Source organism: Dermacentor albipictus, chromosome 1 (assembly GCF_038994185.2).
Source record: "Dermacentor albipictus isolate Rhodes 1998 colony chromosome 1, USDA_Dalb.pri_finalv2, whole genome shotgun sequence".
Classification (NCBI taxonomy): Eukaryota; Metazoa; Arthropoda; class Arachnida; order Ixodida; family Ixodidae; genus Dermacentor; species Dermacentor albipictus.
The window spans coordinates 187,141,809-187,169,007 of NC_091821.1; the positions used below are offsets into that span (position 1 = coordinate 187,141,809).

The following is a 27,199-nucleotide window of genomic DNA, read 5'->3' on the forward strand; positions in this document are numbered from 1 at the left end:
AACTGTCTGGGTGTCATCTTTTCCGCGAAGCTGTCTTGGGATAATCATGTCAAAAATGTCGTAATCAAATGGGGCCAAATAACAGGTGTAATAGGCCGCTTAAGGTATATTCTTTCTACGCGCATCAAACTCTTGCTATATAATTCCCTTTTTTCTTCACACTTGAACTATTGTCAGTTAGTGTGGGAAAACACGACAACCAAGAATATAGAGCATATTCACTTACTATAGAAAAAATATCTCCGACATACATGTAATGCTCCCTACACTGCATCGTCAATAACTTTCTTCATGAACACCGGTGTAATTCCAGCGTATAATCTGTACAAATATCGATTAAGTCACGTCTATAAGGCGGAAGTCTATAAGAACATTCTTAATCTGCATAAACTCGCCCAATTGCAAACTAGAGCACCAAATTATATCACAAGACACTTCGAAGACTGGACAGTACCGACACCACGGTCAAACTATGGGAAACAGTGCCTGAGGTATACATTATCCACACTCCTAAATTATTACAATTCGGTTCGTTTCAATCTTTTCTCTTCGTCTCTCAATGAGCTCCGGCTGATGTATGTGATTGATTTGTAACACTTGTGTGACCATTCTCTGTGTGTCTTTTCCATTGATGCTCTTCGTGGCTTTTGAGTAATGTATATGATGTGCAATATTATGTGTGTAAGGTATACATGTGTATATTTTAAATGAATGAAAGAATGTGATGCTGTCTCTGCCCAAATGAGCGAAATAAACTTGCATTATATATATATATATATATATATATATATATACAAACCAGCATGAACCATTGGTTTATTTGAGGTAACTCTCACGGGACTAAGCTGACCATGAGTAGCACTGGCACTGTCACTGTTGCAGCGCGGGCTATTTGTACCAGAATGATGGTGAACCTGCGAGATACTGATGGTGAACAGTACACTGTGAAACCCTTAATGAACTTGCGATGCTAATGGCGCAAAATGTCTTGACACAGACATGGCTTATCCCAACATGCCTGTGGTGCTACGTTTTTACGTTATGCTACTGTGGTGAGGAAAATTTTGAACCGTGAATTGCCAAACATATTGGTGGGCAAGATCTTATTTTGAGCTAGTTGGTCTTTCATGTAGAAAAGTAACAAACAGTGGAAGACGACGTGGACGACGTCCTATTACTCCGCGTTCAAGTCCTCGTCGTTTTGCCTTTTACTATACGACCCTACGCCTTTTACCCTGCGAGATTGGTGGGAAGCAGAGGGCCGACAGAATGTCCAGCCTGCTCTCCTGATTTCGCAGCCTGCGATCACAATTTGGGGAGATATATTAAGCAGGAGGTTTACGTTTAAGAGACTGCGAGATATTGTCATGCTGAAAACAACAGTTGAAGAAGGAATTCACGAAATTCCAATATCCATGCTTCACAAAGCTATGTGCGACACTTCCAGATCATTCTAGATTATGCTGGGTTACAAACGACGAGCAGTTTGAGATAATTATACGCTTCATTTTGTTGTGGGTGTTGTCCATCGTTAGCTTAAGACATTGTCTCTTGAATGGTGTCATATCTGTATCCGTAATGCAATGAAACCCACCAAACACAACCTGTAGCCGTATTTCTGACCTACCCTACATTACTTTTCTTACACATTTCTTTCTTTCTTTCTTTCTTTCTTTCTTTCTTTCTTTCTTTCTTTCTTTCTTTCTTTCTTTCTTTCTTTCTTTCTTTCTTTCTTTCTTTCTTTCTTTCTTTCTTTCTTGCCAGCAATATGTAACTGCTCAAAGTAACGCTGGCTGCAGTTGCACAGAGCGTCCGCATTTTCAAGTAGTGCGTTGCAGGGATACATCGAGTGGATGCAGTGTTTGAGAATTACGCAAAACCTGTATTCGAAGGATACTCGATGCATGAAAGGCACGTACCCAGTGGTGATTCCACGTGTTCGTGATGAGCGCGGGCCCCAATGAGCGCGCCGGGTTGAGGCCGGCGCCCGTGAAGCGGTACTGCATGAGAGAAAGGGCATGTGCTTCACAGCGCTGTTTTTTCAAGAACACGCAGGGAAATTGTTCGGTAGAAAGTTATACACACGATGCGCCTGCGTGCGTGGTAGTGCGCGTGCATGTGTGCGTGCGTGCGTGTGTGTGTGTGTGTGTGTGTGTGTGTGTGTGTGTGTGTGTGTGTGTGTGTGTGTGTGTGTGTGTGTGTGTGTGTGTGTGTGTAACGTATTGTGCTGCGAAATGAGATTTATACGCCTCAATTTATACGTATCCTAGCCTATCCTGCGTCCGGATTTCAGGTAACGCTATGCAATAACATTTCTTCTCGCACATGCAGAAAATGTCTAGCGACAGTCAGTTGAATAAACTGCGTGTTGATTGAAGTAGACGCAGGATACTCCCTTGCAGATTTGTAGGTAATTTCTGTGGGGAGAAGTTCTGCAAAGAAAAGGCACTTCTCTAAAAAGAAAGAAAATAAAGAAATGACTACAAGAAGATAAACAAATACTGACTGGTTCATTCCGCACCGTTTTCTATCTGCATTCATACCTATATTTGCCAAAGTTATTTCCAGCACAACTTAAATAAAGCTACGTTTCTGTAATAAAATGTACTTGAATAAACAGTTCGGTTTGAGTAAATTGACAGATCTGCAGGAAATTGCTTGCCTAAGCCGTTCTGTTATTTAAGGCTATTGACCCGCCGTGGTTGTTATGTAGCTATGGTGTTATGTGGCCGTGGTTGAGGAGGTATCGGCGCACGAAGTCCGCCAGTCCATTACACCATAACACCAGTCCATTCTATGTTGCAACTGTACAGAGTTTTGTTTCTCGGACTCCTACGTTACAGCCTACCAGTATTGTCAAGTGCATGCAAGACGAGCTTTCGCGCCTTGGAGAGCATACAAGGTCAAGCCCTACGCACGTGTTTAGGGCTGCCTCGGTGCACTTCAACCGCAGCAACAATCGCCATCGCAGGAGACCATACAATCCAGACTCATGTAGCTGTCGACTCTCTCAGAGCGCACATTCGCCATCTGTCAAGGATCCCCGACCATCATTTGGCCTCCCTACCAGCAGATAGACCTCAAGCGACCTTTTCACGAGTGATTAGCGCTCATCAAGAGTACATACCTGCATCTTTTACACCGGCGGCGAAGCCTTCCTCTCCCCTGTGGTGCCTGCGACCACCTCAAGTGAATTTTGCTATTCCTGGAATTACAAAAAAGTCCAATCATCCATCGCCGGCTCTGAAGCAACTTACGCTCCTATTACTGCACCAGACGTATCATGACCGCATACATATATATACCGATGGTTCGACCTCACCTACCAGCTCAACTGCCGCATTCGTCGTTCCAGCCAAGAACGTTACAGTTAAATTCAAATTGTCGCACACGACTACATCTACATCGGCAGAACTTGCAGCTCTTCATGCCGCTATGATGTACATCACCGAGGAGCCAACAGAGAAATGGGTAGTATTTTGTGACTCTAAGGGCAGCCCTTCACAGCATCATGTCCGCGTTACGTCCCAGAACTTACGAGCAAATGACACCTGAAATCAGGGAACTGCACCATCATGATCTGGAAAGAGGACACCACATTATATTTCAGTGGATCCCTGCTCACTGTGGCATCGTCGGCAACAACCTAGCTGACAAGGCTGCCCGGTGTGCCCACGAGGATACCAAGACGCATCCAACACCTTTGGCGAGGTCGGACGCTGCCAGAGAACTTCGCCAACTTGCGCGCAAGAAGTCCCAAGATCTCTGGATTTCAAGTGGCTTCAATTGCAGATTACGTAAACTGGACCCCACGCTACGGCTACAATTGCCATCTAGCCTTTCCCGCGGCGAAGCAACCTTGTTGTGTCGCTTGTGGCTGGGAGTGGCGTTTACGAACGCATACTCCTACCGTATGGGAATGGCCGAGTGCCCGATGTGCGACTCCTGTGGGCAGGGTTGCCAGTTCCGCTTAATATAAGCGAATGTGGGCTTCTTTTTTCACCGAGTCGCTTGTAAATTTTTACAGTCGCTTGTCGCGTTTTTTTGGGCTTACTCGCGCTTTTCCTGCAAATATTGTTATTTTAATGCCCGTAGGCTTCCTCTCAACATTCATCTTTGGAATTCCATGAAATCATTCTCGCCCGAGAACATACTGAGCCAGGTGAAACTGCCCCTTCAGGATGTGCCTCTCCTCAAACTGTTCAAGGGTGATGTAGGAATCCTGGATAATCAGTATAGACGGCTGTGCCTCCTTCCTTGGAAAAATGTAAACAACAAGGACGGCGCTTCTTTCTGGGTAGAAGTGCTAGATTTCAAGGATGCAAGCGGCGAAAGTTGTTTCAAGGAAATAGCAGAGTTCGCTCCGTCGTTGTTGGCCATGTCTCTTAGCAATGCCGATGTCGAGCGCGTGCTCTCGCACATGAACTTGGTGAAGTCGCACCACCGAAACATAATGAAGAATCCTATGTTGAGCGGCATCCTGCACGTACGTTATGGCCTAAAGTTTCGAGGTCTTTGCTGCCGGGACTTTCAACCGACATTAAAGATATTGCAGCTACTCAACTCTAAAAACATGTATGGTTCTGAAGTGGACGCAGAGGGTTTTCCTGATGTGTCGAACACATCCGACGATTACTGTATGTAGTTGAACCGTGAAATCAAACATTGATTGGAGGAGTCAACAAGTAGCTTCATTCATGCACTGGCAAACGCGCAATGAACAGGGTGCAGACTACCCTGGGGACAATGTTAAAAAGTGCATGAGTGTTTTCGCTCATTCTTGCTGATATTGTTGCTGTTCAAAATAATTAAAGTGATTTGTTTTCCTTCCCTTCGTATTTGTACGATTTTTAAATACTATAATTAAACGATTTGCAAGAATGAGAAAATTTGTTATCGTCCGCTTCTTTTGGGCTTCTTAGCAAAAGTCGCGCCGCTTTTTTCTGGCTTGTTTTGGGGTGGTTATTTGCTTATTTGCTCGGCAGCATCTGGCAACTCTGCCTGTGGGTGCGAGGAGACCATCCATCCCCTATTGTGTACCTGCCCTCGCTACGATGTCCAACGCCTCTCTCTGCGGGCAACTTTACGCAGACTGGACTCGAGACCTTTCACCGAGTCAAAGATACTCGGACCGTGGCCACAACCGTCACTGGCTCGAAAAGCGATTCGTGCACTAGTGCAGTACTTGAAGTGCACGGGCTTAACGGACCGTTTATAGTGTCCTTTTGTATGGTGTCCCTCCCACACGTAATCAGTGTTTACTCTCTCCCTTTCTTCCGCTTTCTATTCCCTTTCCCCCACCCCAAGTGTAGGGTAGCAAACCGGATGCTGTTCTGGTTGACTTCCCTGCCTTTCCTACCCTCGTTTTCTCTCTATGGTGTTGGGCTGCTGCGCACGAGGTCGCGGGATCGAATGCCGGCTGTGGCGGCCGCACTTCAATGGGGGCGAAATGCGAAAACAACCGTGTGCACGCGTTAGGTGCACACGGGTGTGCGCCTAACGGATTTAGGTGCACGCGTTAAAGAACCCCAGGTGGTCGAAATTTCCAGAGTCCTCCACTACGGCGTCCCTCATAATCAGAAAGTGGTATTGACACGTTAAACCCCATAATTTAATTTTTAAGGCTATTGCATAACTTCAGGAATTTGTGTTGGAATAACGATTCCTGAAGACCGTTAGCGAATATTCTTTTCGTTTGTTCTTCAGCAGTCGTGAAAAATTATTTGCGCGGGAGCCGCGTTTCTGCCATACGCTGTGTTCTGCCGATAAGGAAATCTTGAGGCGCCCGCCAAAGCGCGCGCCAAATACAAGCGGACATTAGATCGAGTCAGCGATTGTGTCACTCATGGTCAGCCTATAAAGAAAATTGTTTGTCGAAAACCTAAGTTTACCTTCTGACATGTATTAAGTATCTGTAGACAATGCCTATGGACAGTTTCTCAGTCTATAGGCAATCTGGATCGTAGCTTTATATATATATATATATATATATATATATATATATATATATATATATATATATATATATATATATAGACAAAATATCCAGTATGTAAGACCTGTACAGATAGTCTACACAATGTTGGCTACTATATAGACAGCGTACATGCTTAGCGTGAGTGTATGGGGGCTGCCTGTTGTCGTTTGAGTGCACTGTATACAGTATACGCTTCCTCGTTGCACAGTTCGCCGCTCGTTTTGTTTAGGAGCAGTTTTACGGGCACGCGTGTAGTCATCCTCCATCTACAGATACGTTTCGGGACGAAATCTATGTTGGAAGTCCCGTGTACCTAACGGGACCTGTAACAGAAGATTATTATACATATCGCATCGTTCACTATCGCGAGTGTATGCATCCTTGAAGATTCGCGGTGATGTGGCAGAGAATCCCCGCACCGGAGTGCGTCCTTGTCTAACGAAAGCTATTCTATATAGCTGGCTTACCGCCTTCTACAACAACCCAACGTTGCTCTCGCCAGCGCACCAGATCGATTGTGTTTCGAGCTTAACTTTCATTGCGCAGTCCCGACACTTCGAGGCCCGCTCAACTTCGCCGTTTGGTCAATTCGCACGCAAAATGATGTCAAAAGGGAGGAAAGAAAGGGGGGGGGAGGGGGTGAAGTCGAGCGTCAAAAGTCGGGAGATTTCGCGCCAGCCGCCGCGTAGTCGAGGGATGACGCACGGCTGGCGCGACTCTTCCCATAATGGTTTTTCCCTCCGTTTCTTCCAGACCACAAATGGATTTTAACAAGAAGGCTGGCAGCCCAAAGAAGAAATTTATGTGGCCCCGGCCACAAGGGGCGACGGGCTCTGTCTGACCGACTTCGATTTTGGCAGCAATTGCTGCCGGACCACCACGGCGGCCAACCGACTGACGGCCTTTCCATTGAAAGGTAATAGACGTCGTAACCCCGCCTGCTTCCCTTCGCGCGTATATCCCGAAGGCGCAGCTTCGTTTCGACACTGCGGTCTGGCCTGTTGGGAGGCCCGCAGAAATTTCCGCCTCTCGTGGTCCTCCGGCCAGCGCAGTGCGCGTGATAAATGGGCCCAGCGCTGAGCCGGCGCTGCCACGACAGGATAATGGCACGCTGGCGGTACGTCGTCGGGTCGCGCGCATACCACATGCGGCGACGGCAGCGAGCCGGGAGCGGGACGCACGCCTGCGACACGCTTGCGAACGGTGAATGCGTGCTCAAAGTTAATCTCACTTCACTCGAGTATGCGTCGAATGTCATATGAGTTAAGAAAATGGCCCGAGCGTAGCACCCCTAACTCACCAGTGACACGGCACTCGCTGGCCAGAGCTCTCGCACGCGGTGGCTTATAGGCCAAGTCCATAGAAGAGTGTTTTTCTTTCTTTTCTAACTACTTACTTACGATGGGGTTTGTAAGCCATGGGTTTTTGTCTTCTTTACACCGCTTGTTCTTACATATGGTGCCTGGCGGTGACGCATGCAACACTCAAGCGTGTTTTCCTTTGAGGTTGGCCCGTTGAAATTACGCGCCCGACTACTGAGAAACTGGCTGAACTTCCTTTACGTTTTTTCGCCCTTCAAAGGCGAGAGGGCAAACTTGAACTTGAAAGAAAGAGGGACGACACAATGCGATACACTTTAGACGCTGAAAAATATACAACTGGCCCGTTCTATGAGTTTGACACACTGTTGGTTGTGGCTTTTCAGTTTAGAAAGACAACTATGCAGGCCAAATGGTTGTCAATGTATATTTCATCTTCTTTCAGTATGCGTACGCCCGTTTCTAAGAAAAGAAAACAAGATAAATGCGAAAAGAAAGTATGCTTACTACTGGTTCAGTCAGATGGGATGACTTTTGAAGTTAACCGCTTAAGTGATTGAGCACTCTCAGCGGTGTCTCTTTTATCCCACATTGAGCAGCAGTGAGCGAGTATTTCTGAACAACAGTGACTTTATTGTTGGATTGTTCCTTGACAATTTTTGTTTGTCTTCATCAACGCATAGAGGCTTACGTACTCGAATGTGAAATATAGCATATGAAGCCTGTTGATAATCATTTGCGTGAACAACAAAGAGCAAAATACAAATTGGTAAACATAAAGAAAGAAACGTAGCTGAGGCCGCATTTCGCTAGGATTCTTTTCCTGCAATTCATTTGTTAGCATCCGTCACGCTGAACGGTGGACCCTGGCCATAACAAAGGCATGGCTTCGTGCGAGCTAATGGCAAAAGGCAAAAATGTGTTGAATAAAAACATTCGCGCTAGAAACGGCCCCATTGTGAAAGTTAAGAGATAGAGCGGAACAGCGAGTTTAGTTAGTGGCGGTTTTAAGATGACATGCTCACAGTAAGGTCGCTGTCTTTAAGCCAAGCTTAAAAAAATAAATAAAAATAAACTCAACTGCATTGGACTTAAAGGACGTTTAGTCATGGAAAAACAGCTGACGTTGACTTTATGCAGCAGTGAAAACTTACCAGCAGAGGCCTCGCATTGAACACAGCAGAAGGATTAACGGCAGGAAAGTATGGAATGAAACCAGCTGAACATGATCGTCAGAAGTCGTTACAATGCGTGAATGTGGGGGATTGCAGGTGAATTCGCGCGGCGACGCATCTGATCGAGCAGCATGAGTGGAACCGAAAGGAAACGAAACTTGCTTGGAATATTTGTGCCGCTTGATAAGAAATTTGTCACTGAGTATGGTCATCTGCCCTTTAGAGATTTGCTGTGCTACGCCCACGTTGAACATGCGAGACGCAACTGCCTAAAGTTCCTTAACATTGTTGAATTTGTTCTTTCTGCCCTTTTCAGTAGTCTGGATGCGAACAGAATATTCTCAATGATAAACAGCTTGTCGAGAAACGACTGAATCAAATTCGAGTGAAATAGTGTTATAAGTTTAGCTTTATATAGTTTAAAGCGTACTGAGCCACCTTTAATAGGACGAATTTGGCAGTATTACATTCGAGAAAAAAATCGCCCAAACGTTAAGTCTGGTAACTTTTTAGACAAAACAGCACCGAAAAACGATGCAAATGTTGAAAAATTCACCTTACGACTTCTCCATTGTGCCTCCACTACTAGTCCACACTTTCTCAACGGGAGAGTTTGTTTTCCTATTTTAACTCAGCCTTAAGTGCCCAAGACGGAGAAGGACTTTAAGATCCAAATTCGCAAGGTTGCATATAGGCGTCTCTAATGTTTTGACATTCCTGATGTGTGCGGACAAGAGCACTATTGTAATGTAGTAATACTTGGTAAGCTAAATAGGACTGCAGTCAACCTTGTGAAGGCCTAATCTAAGAGACGCATGCTTTCTGAAAATAAATTTGTCTATGTTTACAGCATATTGTGTTTATTAATGCTCTCAATAGATCATTAGTCAAATATTATAGCAGTGCGTATACTAGTATTCACTGATCGATACTTTCAGCCTTCACAACAAAGGCGTTGGGGATGCAGATGGAGCACTGGGGTTCTGTATTCGTATTCACAAAGCAGTGCGTATAGGCTGCGGTAGATGTAAGGGCAGCCACCAGGCCATCATGACAGCTTATATGACATTGGCGAAAGTGGGAAGACAAACAGTTCTGGCGAAAGAAAAGCTTTGTGAATTCGGCTTGTTGGCCTGTATTCGCAAAACTTCTCTGGCGTAAGTGCGGTTGTTCGCCCACGGCCTCCTCCCCACAGCTTTTTCCTGGGAGGTGTCCAGTGTCAGTGAGTCGAAAAACACCCCGTACACACTTTTTAAAAGGCGTACGCGGGAAAACACACGCAGAACAGGAACGAACAGAACAGCACAAACGAAAACAGATTTGCGCGGCAACTTTCTCTGTCAATATCCTTTTCAACACCTTTACCTCTATCTTACATCATCGCTTGTGGGCTAACGCTGCCGTTGCTGCGTAAACTGGGTGACTGTTCTTTATAGAGTTTAGTCAGGTGAATATAGCGTCAGCTGCTGTTTATGTACCCCTTTCTTTCTATCTTTGTTTTTTCGGTTTTCACTTCTACACGAAGTGAAATCGATATAAATGTAGTTGTTAAAATACGCAAAACCTCAAGCCTTCCACAGCAATCAAATTGTTACAGGACAGCTCAGGAAAATAATGTAACAAGGCCGGTGCAAAATTAAGAAGCGTTCATGTGCTGACGTGCGAGCGCGTCACCGCTACTAATATTCCACATGAGCAGAGCACGGTGTCCGGTTAGTGCTATAGACCGTGATTCAACTTCACTAGGTGGAGCATATCGTGTTTCCTTCACCCTAAGTTCAACTTTGGGATGGTTTGCCTAAAACGTACGGAGAGAAAGCTAAGCAAATGTGCAAAAATACTGACGCGTTTCAACGCTCCTAGCACTGTTACACTCTACCTGAGATGAACCACCTCACTTATGTTTGATAACGTCAGAATTTGGGCTTCTTAATTGCTTGATCATCTTGAACTTAGAACTACGCAACAAGGGACCGGGACAGATGAGGACGCACACAGCGTCAATTTTCAGTACTTCTTATATTCCGAAAGAGCAGACATAAACAAACAGACCGAAATAAAAATAACAGCAAGAACAAAATGGAACTGATGTGCATTCGTGTCACGACTACCGCCAATAACGCCCAGATACATTAACTCCTCATTGGACAGGGCCAGTGACGTCATGGTAATGCATGACACTCCCAAGCGACTAATCTCACTTGCTTCGAGGATTTCTCTTGTCGAATGATTGTAATGCGTGTGAAGCATCCTTGTGCGCGTGAAGTCCGGGCCACGCATACAGACGGCTGGCAATGAATTACCAATCTGGTATCTTCTTCTAATTCTGCATTCATGCTCATTGAGCCTATCAATACCATACTTTCAAGTTTGTCCAATGTAATGCTTGCCGCCAAGATAGTCGAATATCGTATACTATCCATATTGCGCATGTTATATACTTTAGGATTGCGATGCGTACAATGTGTTTCATTTTTTTTTCGTGATATTTTTTTCATCTACTTTTTTCTCTTTGTTTATACATGTCCGCTCTTGCAGAATCAAAGTGTTCGAAGTCAGCGCTGTGTGCGCCCTCTTCTGTAGCTATCCCGTTTTGCGCTGTTTTAAATTGAGAACATCCTTTACTCCACTCTTGTGAACAGCTGCCTAACTTTACCGATATCACGCGTAGAGCGCTTCTTGTGTAGCCGAGTTCTTGCTTTCGGTACTTGCTTTCGGCGTCCATCTAGATATCAATCAGCGTATCCGATGCAATTGTGCAGTACATTACTCGAATGTCAACACTCGCTGTTTTGTTTAACGCCCCCGATGACCAAATTGAAGAAGAATGCTTGGATTGGGAGCAAAGCATGATGACTACAATGTCCCGGCAATAACTTAACATTCTTTTCGATAAACTCATTGGTTAACAGTTTGAATACATTCCAAATGTAAGTAAGTTGTGGTGTGCGGAAAAGTAAGTTACTGTTCTGCATTAGTGCACTCATTTTCAGACACTCGAACTGTCGCTTGACGAGAATCCCTTCACGCCTCAGCTGTAGCTGCCGCTGCTCTCAGTGTCAAGTGATCTTTGTCTCCATGTGTTCCACGGAGCCATGTTTACAATGACGTATCTTTAGACTTGGCTATAAGACGTCAGCGTGAAGGCTGACGTTCCGCATTCAAAAACAAAGAGGTTTTTTTAAATATTCAGTTACAAGTTCTGGTTCTTTTTTTTTTGTAGAGCTATATCGCTACTGGGATTAGAGACTCAATTACAGTCGATAAAACACGGTAATTAAAAGACGACACGGATGCGGGTTGGTGCGATGATCTTTTAAAATGCGGTTTATTATAGCGGTTCCTTGAATGTGGACGCCAGAGGCAGTACGTCGCGAGGGTTACTTAGCTATCTTTCTTTTTTTTTCCGCTAGTGACCGCTGTTTGCAGTAAAATGAAAGATCCAGTCTTAATACGACACCGGGTAAAATGAATAAATGTGTGCTTCTACTGCGCGCTTATCCAACGACAAATTGCTAGTCAGTTGTATCATGATGTGTCGCTTTCGGACTGCCAGCGTTTTCTGGTGGCATGTACATTCTGTGAGAGGACACGCGATAAGTTAACCTGGTCGCCTCTCTGCGGTTCTCGAGAATGAATGCCTCTACCCTCTTCACGCACGTTCGTTTTTGCTTGACAATGGCACGCGGCTGAAGTAGGGGAACTGTGCTTGCTTTTTATTTTATACTTAACAGCTGTAGTCAATCTTTATACTATCTTTTCTTCCATTAATTCTTCGTTGTGCAGCCTGTACTGACAGCGGCTTTCTATAAAGACAAAAAGACTTGGTTTCGAAAAGAACATGCGCATATAATGTTTGAAACCCTATAGCACTGCCTTTGCTCGAACCAGATGAGCTGTGTTGCCTCCTTTGCGAGAGTCAGACGCCTCGAAGTGACGCGCAACGCACGAGCCTGGTACCACGCCTAGTGCACGAGGTGCACATGTTTCTCTCTGGGGGTGTCGCGAGTGGCCCGCAGCATGCACGCGCGCGCACTCACCGCGAACAGCGCGGCGGCCGCGTACGCGACCCCCAGGGGACCCGAGGCGGCGCGGTCCGCGGCAAGGGCGCTCAGTGCCACCAGCACGGTGCCCAGGAACTCGACCCCGAAGGCCTGGCTGGCGTGCAGGCCCTGCGCCAGCTGCTGGGGCGGCTGCTGCGCGGGCCGCTGGTCGCGGGGCACCAGTCCGTACAGGGCGGCGGCGCCCAGGCAGGCGCCCGAACACTGGGCGGCCACGCAGAGCAGGGCGCGCACCACGCTCAGGCGACGGCCGACGAGCCGCGACAGCGTCACCGCCGGGTTCAGGTCGCCGGCGAGGCAGTGCGCGAGCGCCGCCGCGCTCGCGCCCATCGCCACGCTGCACTGCAGGGGCCCGCCGTCGGCCTGCTGCCTCCGCGGCTGCAGCGGCACCGTGAACACGGTGAAGAGCAGGCTGCCCAGCAGCTCGACGAACACGCGCCGCCACAGGGGCCCGCTGGCCAGCTCGCGCCGGCACGGCGGGGGCTCCTCGGGCAGCGAGTCCATGAGGCGCCGCATGCGCCGCAGCGGCGAGCACGGGGCGCTGGCCATGGCCGCCGCCGGCTGCCGAGATCGATGAGCCGCGCGCGCTTTTATAGGGCGCGCGAGCGCCGCCCGGCATCTGCCGAGCCCAGACTGCGCGGCGGCAAGGTCGCGGGAGGAACGAAACGGGGCGCGTGTACGCCCGTCATTAACGTACGTGGACTTGTCTATATCGAGGAAGCGTCCTGACTTTTCTTTTTTGTTGAGTATAACGCGTCGTGATAATGAGAGTCCTACCGGCACTGCCACGATATTCAAATAGAATAAAACAAAGCTCCAACGAGCTTGACGAGTTCCCGACTCTTGGACGTATGCAATGACAAGGCAAACGTGCACGAATGAAGTTTCATTACGAAGAGACAGAGAACAGTTCTTTACACAAAGGCGATGCATAAAACAATCATAAAGGAAAAGAAGGCACGATTTTAGTTACATCTGATGGACGGCGAACGACAATGATGTGCAATGTATGACTTCCGTGAGTGCAAATAATAAATAAGAACTTCAGGTGGAAGTTTACGCTTAATACTGATGTTTTATTTTGTTGCAAGAGAGTTAAGAGTTCGATTTGCTGATGATAACAACTGTTCAATATAATTTGTGCGCAGTGTGGTCAAGCCACCTGGAAAAGTGTCGGATGTTACAAACCGCAGTGATGCGACTTAATGAGGTCAGGGTTGTCAACTGATTAAGGCACTGCACGAGCTCGGGCTTACCCGAATGCCCGGGTCGGGTGTCAAATTGCTGACTCGGGCCCGGGCTGTGCTCCGACCTAGGAACTTCGGACTTGGACCGGGTTAGGGCTTCAGTCGGGCCCATGATGTGCCCAGGCATGCTATTTGCAACACGGCAGAACTGCAGATAATAAAAAACTGCAGCCCTATGGAAAATTTTAGCTCAGTGGCGCCTGTCTGTTCCTAGGAACGCCGGGGCAGGCAGGCCACGAGACAGCACCGGTACACCGCGCAGATTAGTGTACATTAGCGGCGCTCTTTGATAACTGGGAAAGCGGCACACTGGGAAGCACTGATGAACGTTGCTCGTAGGTTATAAAGACCTCGGATTCCTAGATGTGATCACGCTCAGGCGAGAGACCGACGGCCCGACGTTCGAATTGAGGCGACAGGTTGACAGCGGTCCCGCCTGTCAATGAGGGGAAGCGTACTATCCAAGTAGGGGAGATAGCGAAGGACGAATTTCACTAGTGGCAAGATGTCGCAGAGTCGGAAAAAAATAACGACGAGTTAAACATATATTTGCATTACAGTGGCGTTGAAGAGATGAAAACCTATTTGTACTCGCCGAAAATAAGAAAAAGGTTCTTAGACTGTATTCAAAATAAAGTTCGTTGTCTGTCTGCCTGTCGTAGACTGTACTCAGTTTCCCAAAGTATCACTTGTGTAGCAGCCACAGGAGGAATCAACGAAAAGCATACAACTGGTTAAATTTTTCAAGAGCAGATGTGGCATAGCGTCGTTAACAATATTTCGTTGCTGCCCAGAAATCTCTAGGTTTTCGTCCGCAGTCATTGATGCGCACGTTTGCATTGCCTTATGTGTGATCGTTTTAGCGCAAAAACAAGAATGAAACAATATTTCAACGCGCTTTTAGAGTATTTAAATGAAATGGCAGCAAATAAATTCTGGAAAATCCATCCACAAATTAAGTTGTGTGCTAGGGCGTAGTGCAATTCGCAATTGGTTTCTATTTATTTTTCATTATTTGTTCCAGCGAGTCGAATAATCTCGTGCAGTTTAACTTTAAGTGTAGTTTAATTAGTGCAACTGATTAGTTTTGGATGCTGCAACATATTTTAACGTAGGTTAAAAGGGATGGCAAAAGTAGATCACAACGCAGAAAAGTTTAATCTCCCAGTGAATTTTTCTTTTGCGCGGTATTTTCACATTAAATAGCTCAACGCTCATGTTCACTGCCTTATATTTGTTTTTCTAGCGCTGAGCGGGTTCCCTGGGGTTTAACGTGAACAAACTGTATCAGCATATTTCAATTTAATGAAAAAAGGAAAATAGATCCCACACACTGTGGGAATCGATGTTATGCGAAACGTGTTGCAGGTATGGTTACCCAGCACTGCTTGGGGTTCCGCAAGGCGTTACCAGGTGTACCAACGCGTTTTGATATATCGAGTAGCTGTAAACGACAGCAACAACACGACAATCGCATCACGGCAACGGCACGATTTCTACTTTGTCCGTTCGACGCACATTGTTGAGTTCTGCTATATAGGTATTTAAAGGGGCGTATACGCAAGGGATACACGTATTGTAACGTGATCTGCGACTAAGTGTTATGCTGTCGTACGTATCTATGTCTCTGTCATGCGGTCTATGTCAGTACGTCAGTGACATTTGTACTCTGGCGAAGAAACGTTAAAACGCGATCAACCTGGGTCGATCGCGAAGGCAGTACAAATAACGCCGCACAGTTTCTACGTAGCGTTAGCTGCCGAGAGGAAAGTACTGGGGAATGGGAACCGATCCCCGAAGACGGGGGTGCATTCTAACGCAGCGTCTCACAGCGCGAGCTGTCATGAGGAAAAATAACATCAGAAACTTGTGGGCGACACGCGCGCGAGACGTTTCAATGAGCTGGTCGGCTTCGGCGCAAAGTACGCGGGCGACGGTGACCCAGTGGTTAGACCATTGGGCTGCTGTGCTCGAAGAGACAGAGGTTCGAGTCCACTGTCGGCCATGCATTTCTCTTTACTGCAGAGATCCAACACGGGGCGAGACAGGAATCCACTTACGTGTACCGATCTACCGCAACGTGCCCGGAATGAGGCAAACAAAGCTTCGCAATAAATAAACTAAAAAAAGCTACGTTGTCTACGCTGTATATTCACCGTACTTAAATTCCTATATGTTGAAACTAAAGTAGAGAGAGTCCAAATTTGCTCATATTACGAAATGCGGATGCCTAAATTGACGACTGAAAGAATTGACGCCATTAAAAGGAAGCCGAATAAGGCAATATAAAAATTGCATGTTCCATGTCACAATACGATTGCACAAGAGTGCTACCCTTGCATGTCACTAAATTCTATTTAGTGGAGCTAAAATAGTTTCTAGAGACATTGTATTGTGGCATTCTGACTGCCAATCGACACGCGTATCTAAATTTACATTTCCGCTAAGTTTATTGGCTTGAGCTCCATCATTGTACGTTGTAATGGTTACTTTAGATTTACACGGGAGATGGCTGGCGGCGTGTACAGGAGTGTTCACTTATGCTTCGCTATACTATATTGCCGCACTCTTTAGAAGGTGTATTCAGGGAGTTCATATCACTGTTTAACGCACGAGCATTGTGAACAGAGAATGTAACCCTTTCTTTGATGTTAATTTATTTTTCAGCAGCAACTTTAGCGGGGCAATCTGATGAACTGAAATCTGCATCTTGCAAATAATCTGTGTGTGGCTAGCTAGTATTATCTTCACAGCAACCGAGAACTCGACCGTGGTTCGTCGATGCTCAAGAGCTAATGGGTCGAACCGAACTGGGCCGTGTACGGGCCGCCTTTGAAACCACCAGGCCGGGCTCAGCTAGGTGGTCCAGCGCGTGACATTTTCGGGCTCGGGCCCGGCCCGGGCCAGAAAAAATGGCCCCGTGCAGTTCTCCATATACAAGTGATTATTATTTGCGCTACTCTTAGTATTGTCATCAAGCGAAAAGCTGATGTTATGGAGTGACTCCACAGCGTAAGGTATCGTTGGTTCTCTATATATAACGCAATCCTCGTGCAAGATGAACAATATACACGAGAAAACTGCCATAGAAAGGACACATGCACAGGATTTCCCTGGTGAGAAGCATGTTTATTCGGCCTTTTATTCGGTTAAGCAAGTCTGAAACAAAACCCGTGAGCTCTAACATGATACGGCCCCGAAGCTTTGCAGAGTCGTGACTTGTACCGCATAGTCTTCGGCCGGTGCTAGCGGGGCAACTTGCGCTCCATCTGGCCGAGCATGTGCACCAGACCGGCGACCATGGAGGCGCTGAGGTCGAGATCCTGGCTCTGAATGCCGGACACGGTGTCGGCTTCCGAGTGGCGCATGTCGTCGTGGTAGTACCAGGCCGTGTTGAAGCCCGCTACAGGGACTCCAGCCTCGCGCCAGTGGCGGAGCTCAGGCGCGCCACCGCCACGCGTCAGCCCATTCGCGTCGATGGTCTCGAACTCCTTAAGCATTTCGCGCACGATGCAGACGGTGTCGTTGCTGCGCACGTTGGACAGCGCCAGGCCCGTGGGCGTGAACGCCGCTAGGTCCAGCTCCATGGCCATCGTCGTGTTGCTGCTGTCGGCGGCGTAGCGCCGGAAGAACTCGGTGGCGCCCTCCATGCCCTGCTCGCGAGCCGTCCACACGACGAAGCGCACGGTACGCTTGGGCCGCAGCTCGAGCCGCTTGAGCACCGATAGGGCGCGCCAGATGATGAACACAGATGCCGCATTGTCGGCAGCGCCTTGGCCGATGTCCCAGCTGTCGACGTGCGCGCCCAGCAGGATGTACTGCACGCAAAGGCGTTAGCCCCGTCACGAAACGACGCACCTGCGATGCCGAGCAGGCACACACGATTCTGCATAGGTATGGTGCACACAGGAACATAGACACGCGAAGACACGAAGCTACGCTTACAGCGTATCGTTTCGTTTCTCCACGCGTCCTTGTTCCTGCATGCGATATGCCTATCGACCTTCAGGAACTATACCAACGAGCCCATCTCGCCACGCAGGCACACACGGTTCCGAGTCACCTCTCTTGACAGAGATATCTTGGCGTTCCGCGATTTCCTCCTTTCCGCCTACTCAAAGTTCCTCCACTGACATGCTCCATTCATGTATGAGAGCTCGGCTGATTCTCTATCAGACCTAGCTTCACTTTATCCTTTGGCTGAACCTCTAATTCCGACCAAAAGCATTGTTCTTGACAACCACGACCGCGCCATAATTTTCTTTCGCATGACACTAACGAACAAAAAAAAACAAGAAAAGAAAACGCCTGTTGCCATCTAAGTGAAGCGAAGCTTTTGTGAAGCGCTTACTGAAATGCTATAAATTTGGATTTCATTCCTACGCCTTTGGCGTAAAGCAAACTGTCGCACACGTGTTCTCGCGTACCTGTGCTATACGGAATGTGACAAATCTTGTATAGGCTTGCATTTCTCCATTTATTATTATTTATTTTAAATGTACCGGCTGCTTCTTGGCCAGTACCCCGTTGTGAGTAAGTGCTATAGTGTGGAAATCATAATCATTATCGACACGCGGCAATAATCTGGAAGAGCTAGTAGACGCGCTGTTTTTTAAAGCTTCCTTGCACAATATGTACCTCCCACTTCTTGGCCGGTCCTCCGTTCTGGGTATGTGCCATCGTTTGGAAATCATAATTATCATCAACACGTGGTGAACACCTTCAAGAGCTAGCTGGCGTTCGCACGATATGTACCGCCCACTTTTTTGGTCAACCCCCCGTTGTTGGTATGTGCCATAATGTGGGAATCATAATCATCAACATACGGCAATCATCTCAAAGAGCTAGTGATGTAATAGTTAACACAAGTCATCCTGTCTTTGCCGATTGCACTCTGTTTTATCTTGACAAAATCAGTAATAAAGAAAGAGAAAGCGGTTGTGACCTAATGGTTGGAGCATCAGGCTGCTACGCTGGGGGACCGAGGCCCGAATCCCTCCGCTTGGCACGCTCTATTTATTTATTAAAGTGAATGCGAACCTACTCGGCGAGAAGCCGACCGGTGACTAACCGAACCAGACGAAACCATGGAATGGTAAGCAAAGAAAGTTTTGCTTTAAAACACATGTATGTTATCAAGTTGTCTGACAAAGCGACGCTATTGCAGATGACTGGTGTCGAATAGCTTCTTGTGCAGCGATGCTCTAGATTATGCGATTCGTGCAAGACGTGTGCTTGACATTTCAGTCTGCTTTACCTAGATTACAGTATTGGTTTAAACGCGAGACTGCAGCTTCATGGGTGTTTTACAAGTGCGGACCTGTCCTTCAGGGCTCGCCCAGCAGCAGTACGTGCCGAGACGGAGAGGGCACGGCATACTTACTTGATGCGAAAAAGGCTACGCTGATATTGAACGTTCTTCGTAAAGGAGACTGAGTTGCAGCATTGATAGCAGCGCAGTGGCGGAAGCACAGATTATCGCTGTCCCTGGCTTCGAATCAAGATTTCTAGCGGAGCTTCACTCTTCTCGTTCTAGCTGTCTTCCGCTAATCGTATGTGTGTGTTTTGGTGGATAGGTCTAGCGCTATTCGCTTCGGTGTGAAGGGCTTGCATTTCCTAGGAGCTTCCGGAGTGGACGGGTTAAAGGTGTGTAGAATGGTTTCTTTCAGAGTGGCTTCCTCTATGGCGCAATATCAACAGTGGACTTGAACTAGGGGATTTGGTGCTGTTCTCGCTCACGTAAGCTTTATTATATGAATGCGAATGCAGCAGCGCGAGTTTTCATCGCTCTTACATGGCCCCCATCTCCGTCATATTCAAGCGCAAGCGCTCGTGTTGTGTACTTCCTCTCGTCCTTCGTCCGGGTTGCGCTGCCCACCCATAGGAACATGACCTATGCGCGATAAGCTAGTCGCGAAAACGCGCCCACTGCCATCGCGACCTGCACTTTACTAGTCATTCGCCGCCAAATGCAGCGGAATGCGCACGGCCGCTGATCCAGAGGTACCCGATAGCAATAGCGAAGTCACCTCTTTGGGGTATTTCGTCCCCTTCCATTCCGCAATGATGTTCCGGGAGACGACCTGCTGTGGCTCGCCGGGGTCCATGCTGATGTGGACGATTACTTCCTGTCCTGCACGGTGCGCGCCACACCGATCACGGCCGATTATGCATGTCTTTACTTCTTTTTTTGTTATTCGATTATCATCGGCAGGGGCGGCTCTCTTTAAGAACGAGACAAAAACAAAGAAATGTATAGGTTTGTTATACTACGAGCCGTCCCTGTCTTGCAAATGTGTCGTTTCTTATTCGACGTATCATGCAGTGAAATTAACCAGGCACATTCGCTGGACACTTGAGGGCTTTTTTTTTTTTGCACTGTGAAGGAATGAGAATTTCGGCCGCGAGGAGGTCATGCGTGATGTCGTGTTCGCATACTTCGGTCGACCATGCGCGCGAGCAGGTCGGCGTCCTGCTTGGTGAGCACGGCGGCGGCGATGCGCGGCGCGTCCTTCTCGTAGCCGGTGAGCCCCGCAAAGAGCGCAGTGCCGGTGAGCGGCTCGGGTGCGCGGAACAGCACAGCCAGCGCACCCCGGCGCGCAGCCTTGGTGGTGCCCTGCAGCAAGTAGCCGGCGTAGTTGCCGTGGCCCTTCCACTCCGGCATGTAGAGCACGATGTGACCGTTCACCTGCGATCGCCGCAACGCGGAGAAAACGATCAGCGCGGCGACGAGGTGCGCCCAGACAGGCCGAGACGGCTGCGTGCACGTTTGATCACTTGCAGCCCTGAGAAGCCACGCGTTTTGCCAATGTCAGTGTTGGATCGCCTTCGAACTGATCACTGTGCTATCGAGCACGCCATTTACGATTCGGCAGAAAGGCTGGCGTGATTAGTCAATGTTGCTCTGTAGAGTAACGCGAGTATATAAATTTCGATATCGCACTGTATGACTCAAGCGCGCGTACGCGACGTTTTTTAGGGAGTGATAAATGCGCGCACATATGTCAAAGGTTTCGAAATCACTGCGTGCGTGACCAGACCTCTCGCGGAGCCACGTAAAGGGGCTCATGTGGAACTTTAGTTGCTACATATACGCTTGAGAAGGCGTTGATGGTTAGCGCTACTCCCTCTCACGATGGGGAACCTCAAGAGCATTAGAAAGACAGGGTCAGACTTAGAAACGACAACACAAGAGATATGCCTGTCCCTGTATCTTCAGTGTTATCTAGGTTCCCAGTACAACTGACCAACTAGCCCGAATCAATGCCTTGACCCTCTCGTGAGTTACGGTGCACTGGCCGTGATGCGCGAAACTAACAATGGCACACCGACATATTTTGACAAAGATTATGTGAGTGTCCAGTGAAGACAAGAAAGAAACTATGCTATAGTACACAGATATCGCAGAAAAATTTCTCGCGGCGCTCACGTTAAATTTACAGGACCATCGTTGGTACTTTTCCTCTGATATTCGACGCAGGAATTCCACAGTCACTGAGTCTCCTATCCCCGCTACAAATCACTATGATTTCAAGTTTTAGCGAGGGCCTATACTGCGCATCGACATTACCCCCACACCTTTTCGCGAATTCTTCTGACTGTAACGTTACCTTCCACGGTACGAATGTGAGCCGTACCATCGTGTATTAGAGGTAGCCGAAAAGAAATCCTTTATCTCGGATCCTTGTTTCATACTATACGGGAAGGAGGAACGCCTCACTTTTCTGAAAAGAAGTGAAAGCTCTCCAACGGCAGTGAGCCGAGAAACATCAGTACTAACGCTTCCAATTCCTATGCACTATATGTAGTTTGACTTCCAAGTAGTTCACGCCAATTGTAGCCTCGCGCTGTATCGAATACACTGGGCCAAGCAGCTTACGCTGACGCCCTTCATCTCGAGCTCTGCGAACGACTTGACCACGTCCAGGGGCGCCGTCACTCCTCCGGGCGGCGTGCCGGACGACCCGCCCAGGCCGAGGATGTGAAGCGCGTGTTCTTCGGGGCGCACGAGGCGCGCCATTTCGTGCTGTCGGCGCCAGCGTACGGCGAGCACGTCCTCCGTGTGCACGTCCTGGAAGTGGTCCAGCTGGAAGCGCTCCACCAGATAGTCGATGGACTTCTCCAGCTGCACGCTGCCGAGCATGCGACTGCCAAACCGATCCGCGAACAGCGCCAACTCGCGGTGTGTCACCCCTGCGGGAGGGACAGGGGCGCGCGCTAAAGGCTGGCGCTTGCCAAGGAACGACCATCTGCGCGGCTGTCCTCGTTCGTAGTTCTGAAATGCTCACGTATCAGCGTAATATCATATCGCAGTCTAGTGGGGGCCAAATTGGAGAAGTCTTTGCGTTCGCGAGAAATTTTTGTCATTGGGCCAGCCTTAGCGGATGTTTGCTTTCGCTATATTGGCAGACGCATGTTCCTACGAACCACTCCGTCGTATACAAGAACCTTGTGAATACGGGCCCTGTATGGCATCAGCGACGGGATACCGTGTGTCCCAGCTAACGTTAGACAAGCTGTTCAACGAAAAAAAAAAGGATTTAAAAAGCACGTTGCAAGGTACAATTTTAATACCTACCGTGCTCGGTTGTCACATGTCTGACGACCGAACAGTGTAGGTCTTAACGTCGTATCCTGTACTGTGTTCTTTTGTAATCTTTTTTTTTTCTGTTGAGTGGCTTGGCTAGCGTTAGCTGGGACACACGATATACACCGGGAAAGCAAGATGTGTGTGCTCGACCTAGTCTCAGGTCTAACACACATTTTAAGTGCGACCGCAGGCAAAGTGTGAATATTCTGAGAGTTGAACAAATGCGCCTTTTTTTTACATAGTAGCAAGATGAGCACGAACAATCGCTTACATAAGGGGAAAAAAATTAGTGTAGGCTGAATAGGGGCCGCGTCCGCAGTATGCGGGTGCGTGAAATGTCTTGTGCGTGCTGGTGTACAGGTACTACAGAAATTATGCAACCAAATACACCAGTGACGTTTATTCACGCATTACGAAGCTCGCGTAGTTAACTTATCATACAGCTAGTGGAGCTCCTACGGTGTAATCTTGCAATCATGCGCACTCCCTACTCATAGTGGGCCCGCCGTGGACAAAGGTGGTGAGCGCGAATTGGCACCCCTCTGTCTGGCTGCCCGAGTTTTTAACGCCATTTCTGGAACCAGCGTGTCGAACGCTGGTGGCGGCGTAGCCGAGCAAGCGTGAAATTTCTGCAACAAATTACACACTTGCAGGCCTTATAACTACTGGTGAGCACAGGTTTGAGTTTGTTGGATTATACAGTACGACTGAGTGAGCTCTCTCAAACTCGACCACTCCCGCTCGGACCGACAAATTTATTGCCGAGCTATGCTTCCTGAAAGCGGAGAGAGAGGCTAAATTTAGCTGCGATTGCGTCATGCGTAGTGCGACAACGGCGCCATCTGTGAAAGCGACACATGCCTGATCGAGTAATGGCGCCTTTCTTCTACACAATGATATCAAAGCAAAGCGCCTGGATGTAGTACGGTCGCAAAGATATAAGCGATAATGCTATAACATGTTCTCGTCACATGCGGTTTTAGCAAGCGACGCCATATACGCTGACCGAACCGAAAGCCGGAAAAAAAGAAACGGTGTAAACGGTTAAGGGAACAGGATATGCCCTATACCTGCCATGTATTTTAGGCCACATTGTTGGCCCTTTTTCACAGGAACCGTAGAAGTTACCACAGTTATAATGGAATTGCTGTGTTCAGAATTCTTTTTATATAGTGGGATGTTCCCTTAATATTGTCGAGCTCTATATAAGTTTTTACTGGTTGTACGCAAATTTTAGTTGTTACTAGGCACTGAACTTTTTGTTGAACAATAACGCTTACCTCAACGGAAGTCATTCTACTACAGAAGATCTCTTGGCTGGTATACTAAATACTGGTGAAAAGTTGCTGAGAGCACTGCGGTTTCTGAGATAATGGGACAAATGTTGGAAAAAAATTATGTTTTGCGATATAACTGCTCTTAAAGGGAGAAAATGGCTTTATTACGCCAATAAGGTTCAATAAAACAAATTGACGGAGTTATGCAATACGCACCAGTCAAGTATTTGTCACTAAAATCAATTCTTATTCTACTAGTTAAGTGTATTGCTTTCCGGGAACGTTTTGTTGCCTGCTAGCTGCAGCCGTATCGGGGTAGTGAAGTCAATTTAAGTCAACGTGGTGTTAAAACAATTGCGAGGTTTTACGTGCCAAAACCACGATCTGATTATGCGGCACGTTGTAGTTGGCGAACTCCGGAATTATCCGTACCACTTGTGGTTCTTTAACGTGCACCTAAATCTAAGTGCCACAGGTGTTTTCGCATTTCGCCCCTATCTAAATGCGGCCACCGTGGCCGGGATTCGATCCCAATCAACGTTGTGCAACCCGTGCACTAACTAGGGTACTGCTGCCATCACTAAATGTCAGGGGAACAACGAACGTGACTATATTCAATATCTCAAGAACAGGCGAGAAGTGAACGTACTGCAGTGTTTTCTATAGCAGACAAAGCTCCCAACTCACTTTGCACACGTACCTTTCGGTGACAGCAGCGCACAAGAGGGAATATGTCAAGCAACGCGTCGCCGTTATCAGAAAAAGTCTCAATTTTTTTCCCGTCTACACACGCTGCTTGTTGCGCGAGCTCCACAGGGCCCAATGTTACGCTGCGCCTCGCGCTGGGCACCGTTGCCGCGATTCGTTACCGTGGTTGGTCAACGCGTACGGATGGCCGTAGAAGCGACGTTTCTAAAAGACCTCATTTGGTCTTCTCATCTCATCAAGTTTCAAATGGTGGGCTCGGAACCAAAAACAAATCCTCCTACGTCGCGATATGAGGCCAAATGAGCTCAAAAGTAAACAACTTACTGCAGGTAATACATCGGTACATATATAGGCCGTTTTATTGGCTCGACTTGGCAATGTAAATGTTTTTTTTTTGTTGTTGTTGTTGTTGTTGTCGCTAGACGAACGTTGACACTGCCGCTAAACCTGTGAAAATTGGGTTCTGCTTTCTGACAGTGTTTTTGGTGCTCATGGCTACTTACTGGTGAAAGCTAAAGAAGAGCGGGCGTGTATGGGGGCGTGCCAGGCCGCTACATAGGTTTAGGAAAAGGCTGTTTTTCGACAGAAAGATGTCGCGCCCACGCAATTGAGCGACTGATTATTGTTCAGAAAAGAGCAGGTATATCGAATTAAACAAACGATCGATTTAAAAAAAAAATCTAGATGACAGAAGGGCTCGTAGATCTTTTGGAGTGAGTGTCTTCTAAAGCAGCTGCCTCTACACGGAGCGACTCGAAAGAGCCGCGGGTTTGTTAGTTTTAACGCAGCAGTTCTAATGACGAAAACGTCACTTATACAGCCACCTTGATATTGACGTATTGATTAATTCTGGTGATCTGAGATTTATTTTAAAGCTATTGAAGCTTTCTAGGCGAACACTTCCCGGACTTTGCTGACCGGACGTGCTGTCTTGCCGAATAGTTCACACAGAGAATATCATTCACATAGCGCAAAAGCGCGAAACATGGGACAAAAGATGAGAAGACACAATGAGACACGTCGTGTTTTTTTGTTTTTTTTTTGTTTTGTTTTTTTTTCCGGCCACTCGCCTTGGGTGAAGAAAGAAGCACTCTTTGTCGCTGATTCAGGTGATTACACGTTTATTCTCTGCCTCTAGTTCGTGTATTTCCTCCACAAGATGTGTATACCTAATGGTCATTTATCGCGTTGAGCCATAGCACCACTGCGACAGGCGCGAAAGAGCGTTAACACGCAATAAAATGAAAGTGACGCTAAAGACAAGCCCTCAATCAATTTACACTGTAATAGGCTATGCCTTCAAAACTATTTATGCACTTTCTCATTCCATACCGCAGATGTATTAAGATAAACGAACAGTCCGGTCAATAAGGAGACCTTGAGAGGACCAGCTTTTGGGATAGTTGGTCTTTCATTGTAACTCTATGGTAACTGCAAAGTGACCAACACAAACACAGTACAGACAAGGAGGGACGCAGTGTCCGCGATGAGGACGAACTTAGCGCAATTACTGCACAATTACTATATAGGACAAAGTCGACGGGTGTACCAGGTTTGTTCTGGTTCATCTGTCATATCAATTCCGGGATCTTTGTCGACCAAGTGACACTCGGTAGCCATCGTCATTTTTTTTGTTTTGTTTACCTTACAATGTCGAAAAGCCACCGGGGAGTTCAAATATGTGCAATCGGACACGAGCATTCTCTCTCTCTCTATCTCTCTCTCGGATTAGTTATTTTAGTTGTTTCCGTGTCTAAATGTTAGCAGCCAAGCCATGGTCGGTACGTAGCTATCCAGCAGTAATTTTGTTTACATTTCTCAATAGTGGCACCCTGCGTCATAGAAATGGCGTTGAATCATTACCTGCCATGCGTGAACTTGCAGAATAAATGGTAGCTCCCTCGCACCCGATAACCAATATCTTTTTTTTTTAATATACGCACTCACTCGCACTGACGCCCTCTCACTAGCACCCATTCCCGCTCATACCCACGCCCACCCACGCTCACCGACACGCACTCGCGTTCGTATACCCCTTCTGACTGACATTCACTCGCGTTCATACTGACGTTCCACTCACGCGTTTCGTCACTCACTCATGCTCACTCATGACCACTGTGAAGCTAGTGTGGATTCATGAGTGAGTATGCCGAACTAAGTGCGTACCTTTCTCCGCGCCCGTGCGGAAGTACTCGATGAGGCTCTGCACTTGTTCGCTGGCGTTGCGGATCTCCCGGAACGGTTCGTCCGGCACGATGCACACCGCGTGGGAGCGCAACGCCGAAGCCGCCAGGAGCACGGCCGCCCGCAAGATGGAACACGCCATGGGAGAGCTGCTGCCTGCGACGCCGCTGGCGCTCGCGCGTCTCAGGTGGCGGACGCCGGATGCGGCGTCTCCGACGACGGATACACCGGCGCCAGTCGCCGCCCGGAGCGGCTTCGCTCGCGTTGGTTGCCGACCTGAAAAAGGTGTTACCCGTACTTGAGTTGATAACTATTGGCGGGCAAATTATTCGAGTAACCCTTGCGAAGTTGAGGCTTGCAAACGTCTTCTATCAGAATGCGGTCGACTGTCGTGAAAGTAGGTAAAATCAAAGCGAATAAAAGCTCGTGGACGAGGTATTCTTTTTGGGAGAGCAGAGGTTTAGGTTGACAGGGGTCCGGTTGCGGCCGGTACGGTGCATAATACGAGCTCGGCGCCGGTGGCGCGTGCGTGGTGGGCTCATCTGCAGCGGTGTGTGAATGTGGAATGGCGCGACGTATTTCCTGTCAGATAAAAATCTTGCGCAAACGCCGAAATAAGCCATGTGTCCGCTCCTGTACAGATGCACACTTGAACAAGTCC

At 47.8% G+C, this 27,199-nt stretch overlaps 2 protein-coding genes across 3 annotated transcripts in view; both read right to left on the bottom strand.

Annotated features, from left to right (window-relative positions):
• The window catches only part of LOC139054092 (lens fiber major intrinsic protein-like), a 43,944-nt gene extending 30,866 nt beyond the window's left edge, over window positions 1-13,078 (bottom strand). The window contains exons 1-2 of one of the 2 annotated variants that reach the window (XM_070530619.1): window positions 12,512-13,078; window positions 1,920-2,000 (exon numbers count right to left, since the gene is read on the bottom strand). In XM_070530619.1, the coding sequence (XP_070386720.1) occupies window positions 1,920-2,000; window positions 12,512-13,048 (618 nt within the window). In that variant the 5' untranslated portion in view covers window positions 13,049-13,078. The remainder of the gene's footprint in view (window positions 1-1,919; window positions 2,001-12,511) is intronic. The other variant, XM_070530621.1, reaches the window with a different exon arrangement.
• A 3,809-nt stretch (window positions 13,079-16,887) lies between these two features.
• Window positions 16,888-27,051, bottom strand: LOC139054093 (carboxypeptidase Q-like). The gene is made up of 5 exons (XM_070530622.1): window positions 26,521-27,051; window positions 21,659-21,972; window positions 20,218-20,467; window positions 19,809-19,912; window positions 16,888-17,597 (listed from the first exon to the last, which is right to left on the bottom strand). Exons 1-5 carry the CDS (start codon window positions 26,678-26,680, stop codon window positions 17,025-17,027), a joined length of 1,401 nt encoding a protein of 466 aa, XP_070386723.1. The 5' UTR covers window positions 26,681-27,051; the 3' UTR covers window positions 16,888-17,024.
• Between the last annotated feature and the right edge of the window lie 148 nt (window positions 27,052-27,199).

Coding starts and splice junctions, on each gene's coding strand:
- LOC139054093 (XM_070530622.1), bottom strand. CDS start 26,680: ATGGCGTGTTCCATCTTGCGGGCGGCCGTGCTCCTGGCGGCTTCGGCG. Junction 21,973..26,520: donor CCGCACGGGCGCGGAGAAAG/GTACGCACTTAG, acceptor TCCCTCCCGCAG/GGGTGACACACCGCGAGTTG. Junction 19,913..20,217: donor CGCGCGCATGGTCGACCGAA/GTATGCGAACAC, acceptor CGCACCGTGCAG/GACAGGAAGTAATCGTCCAC.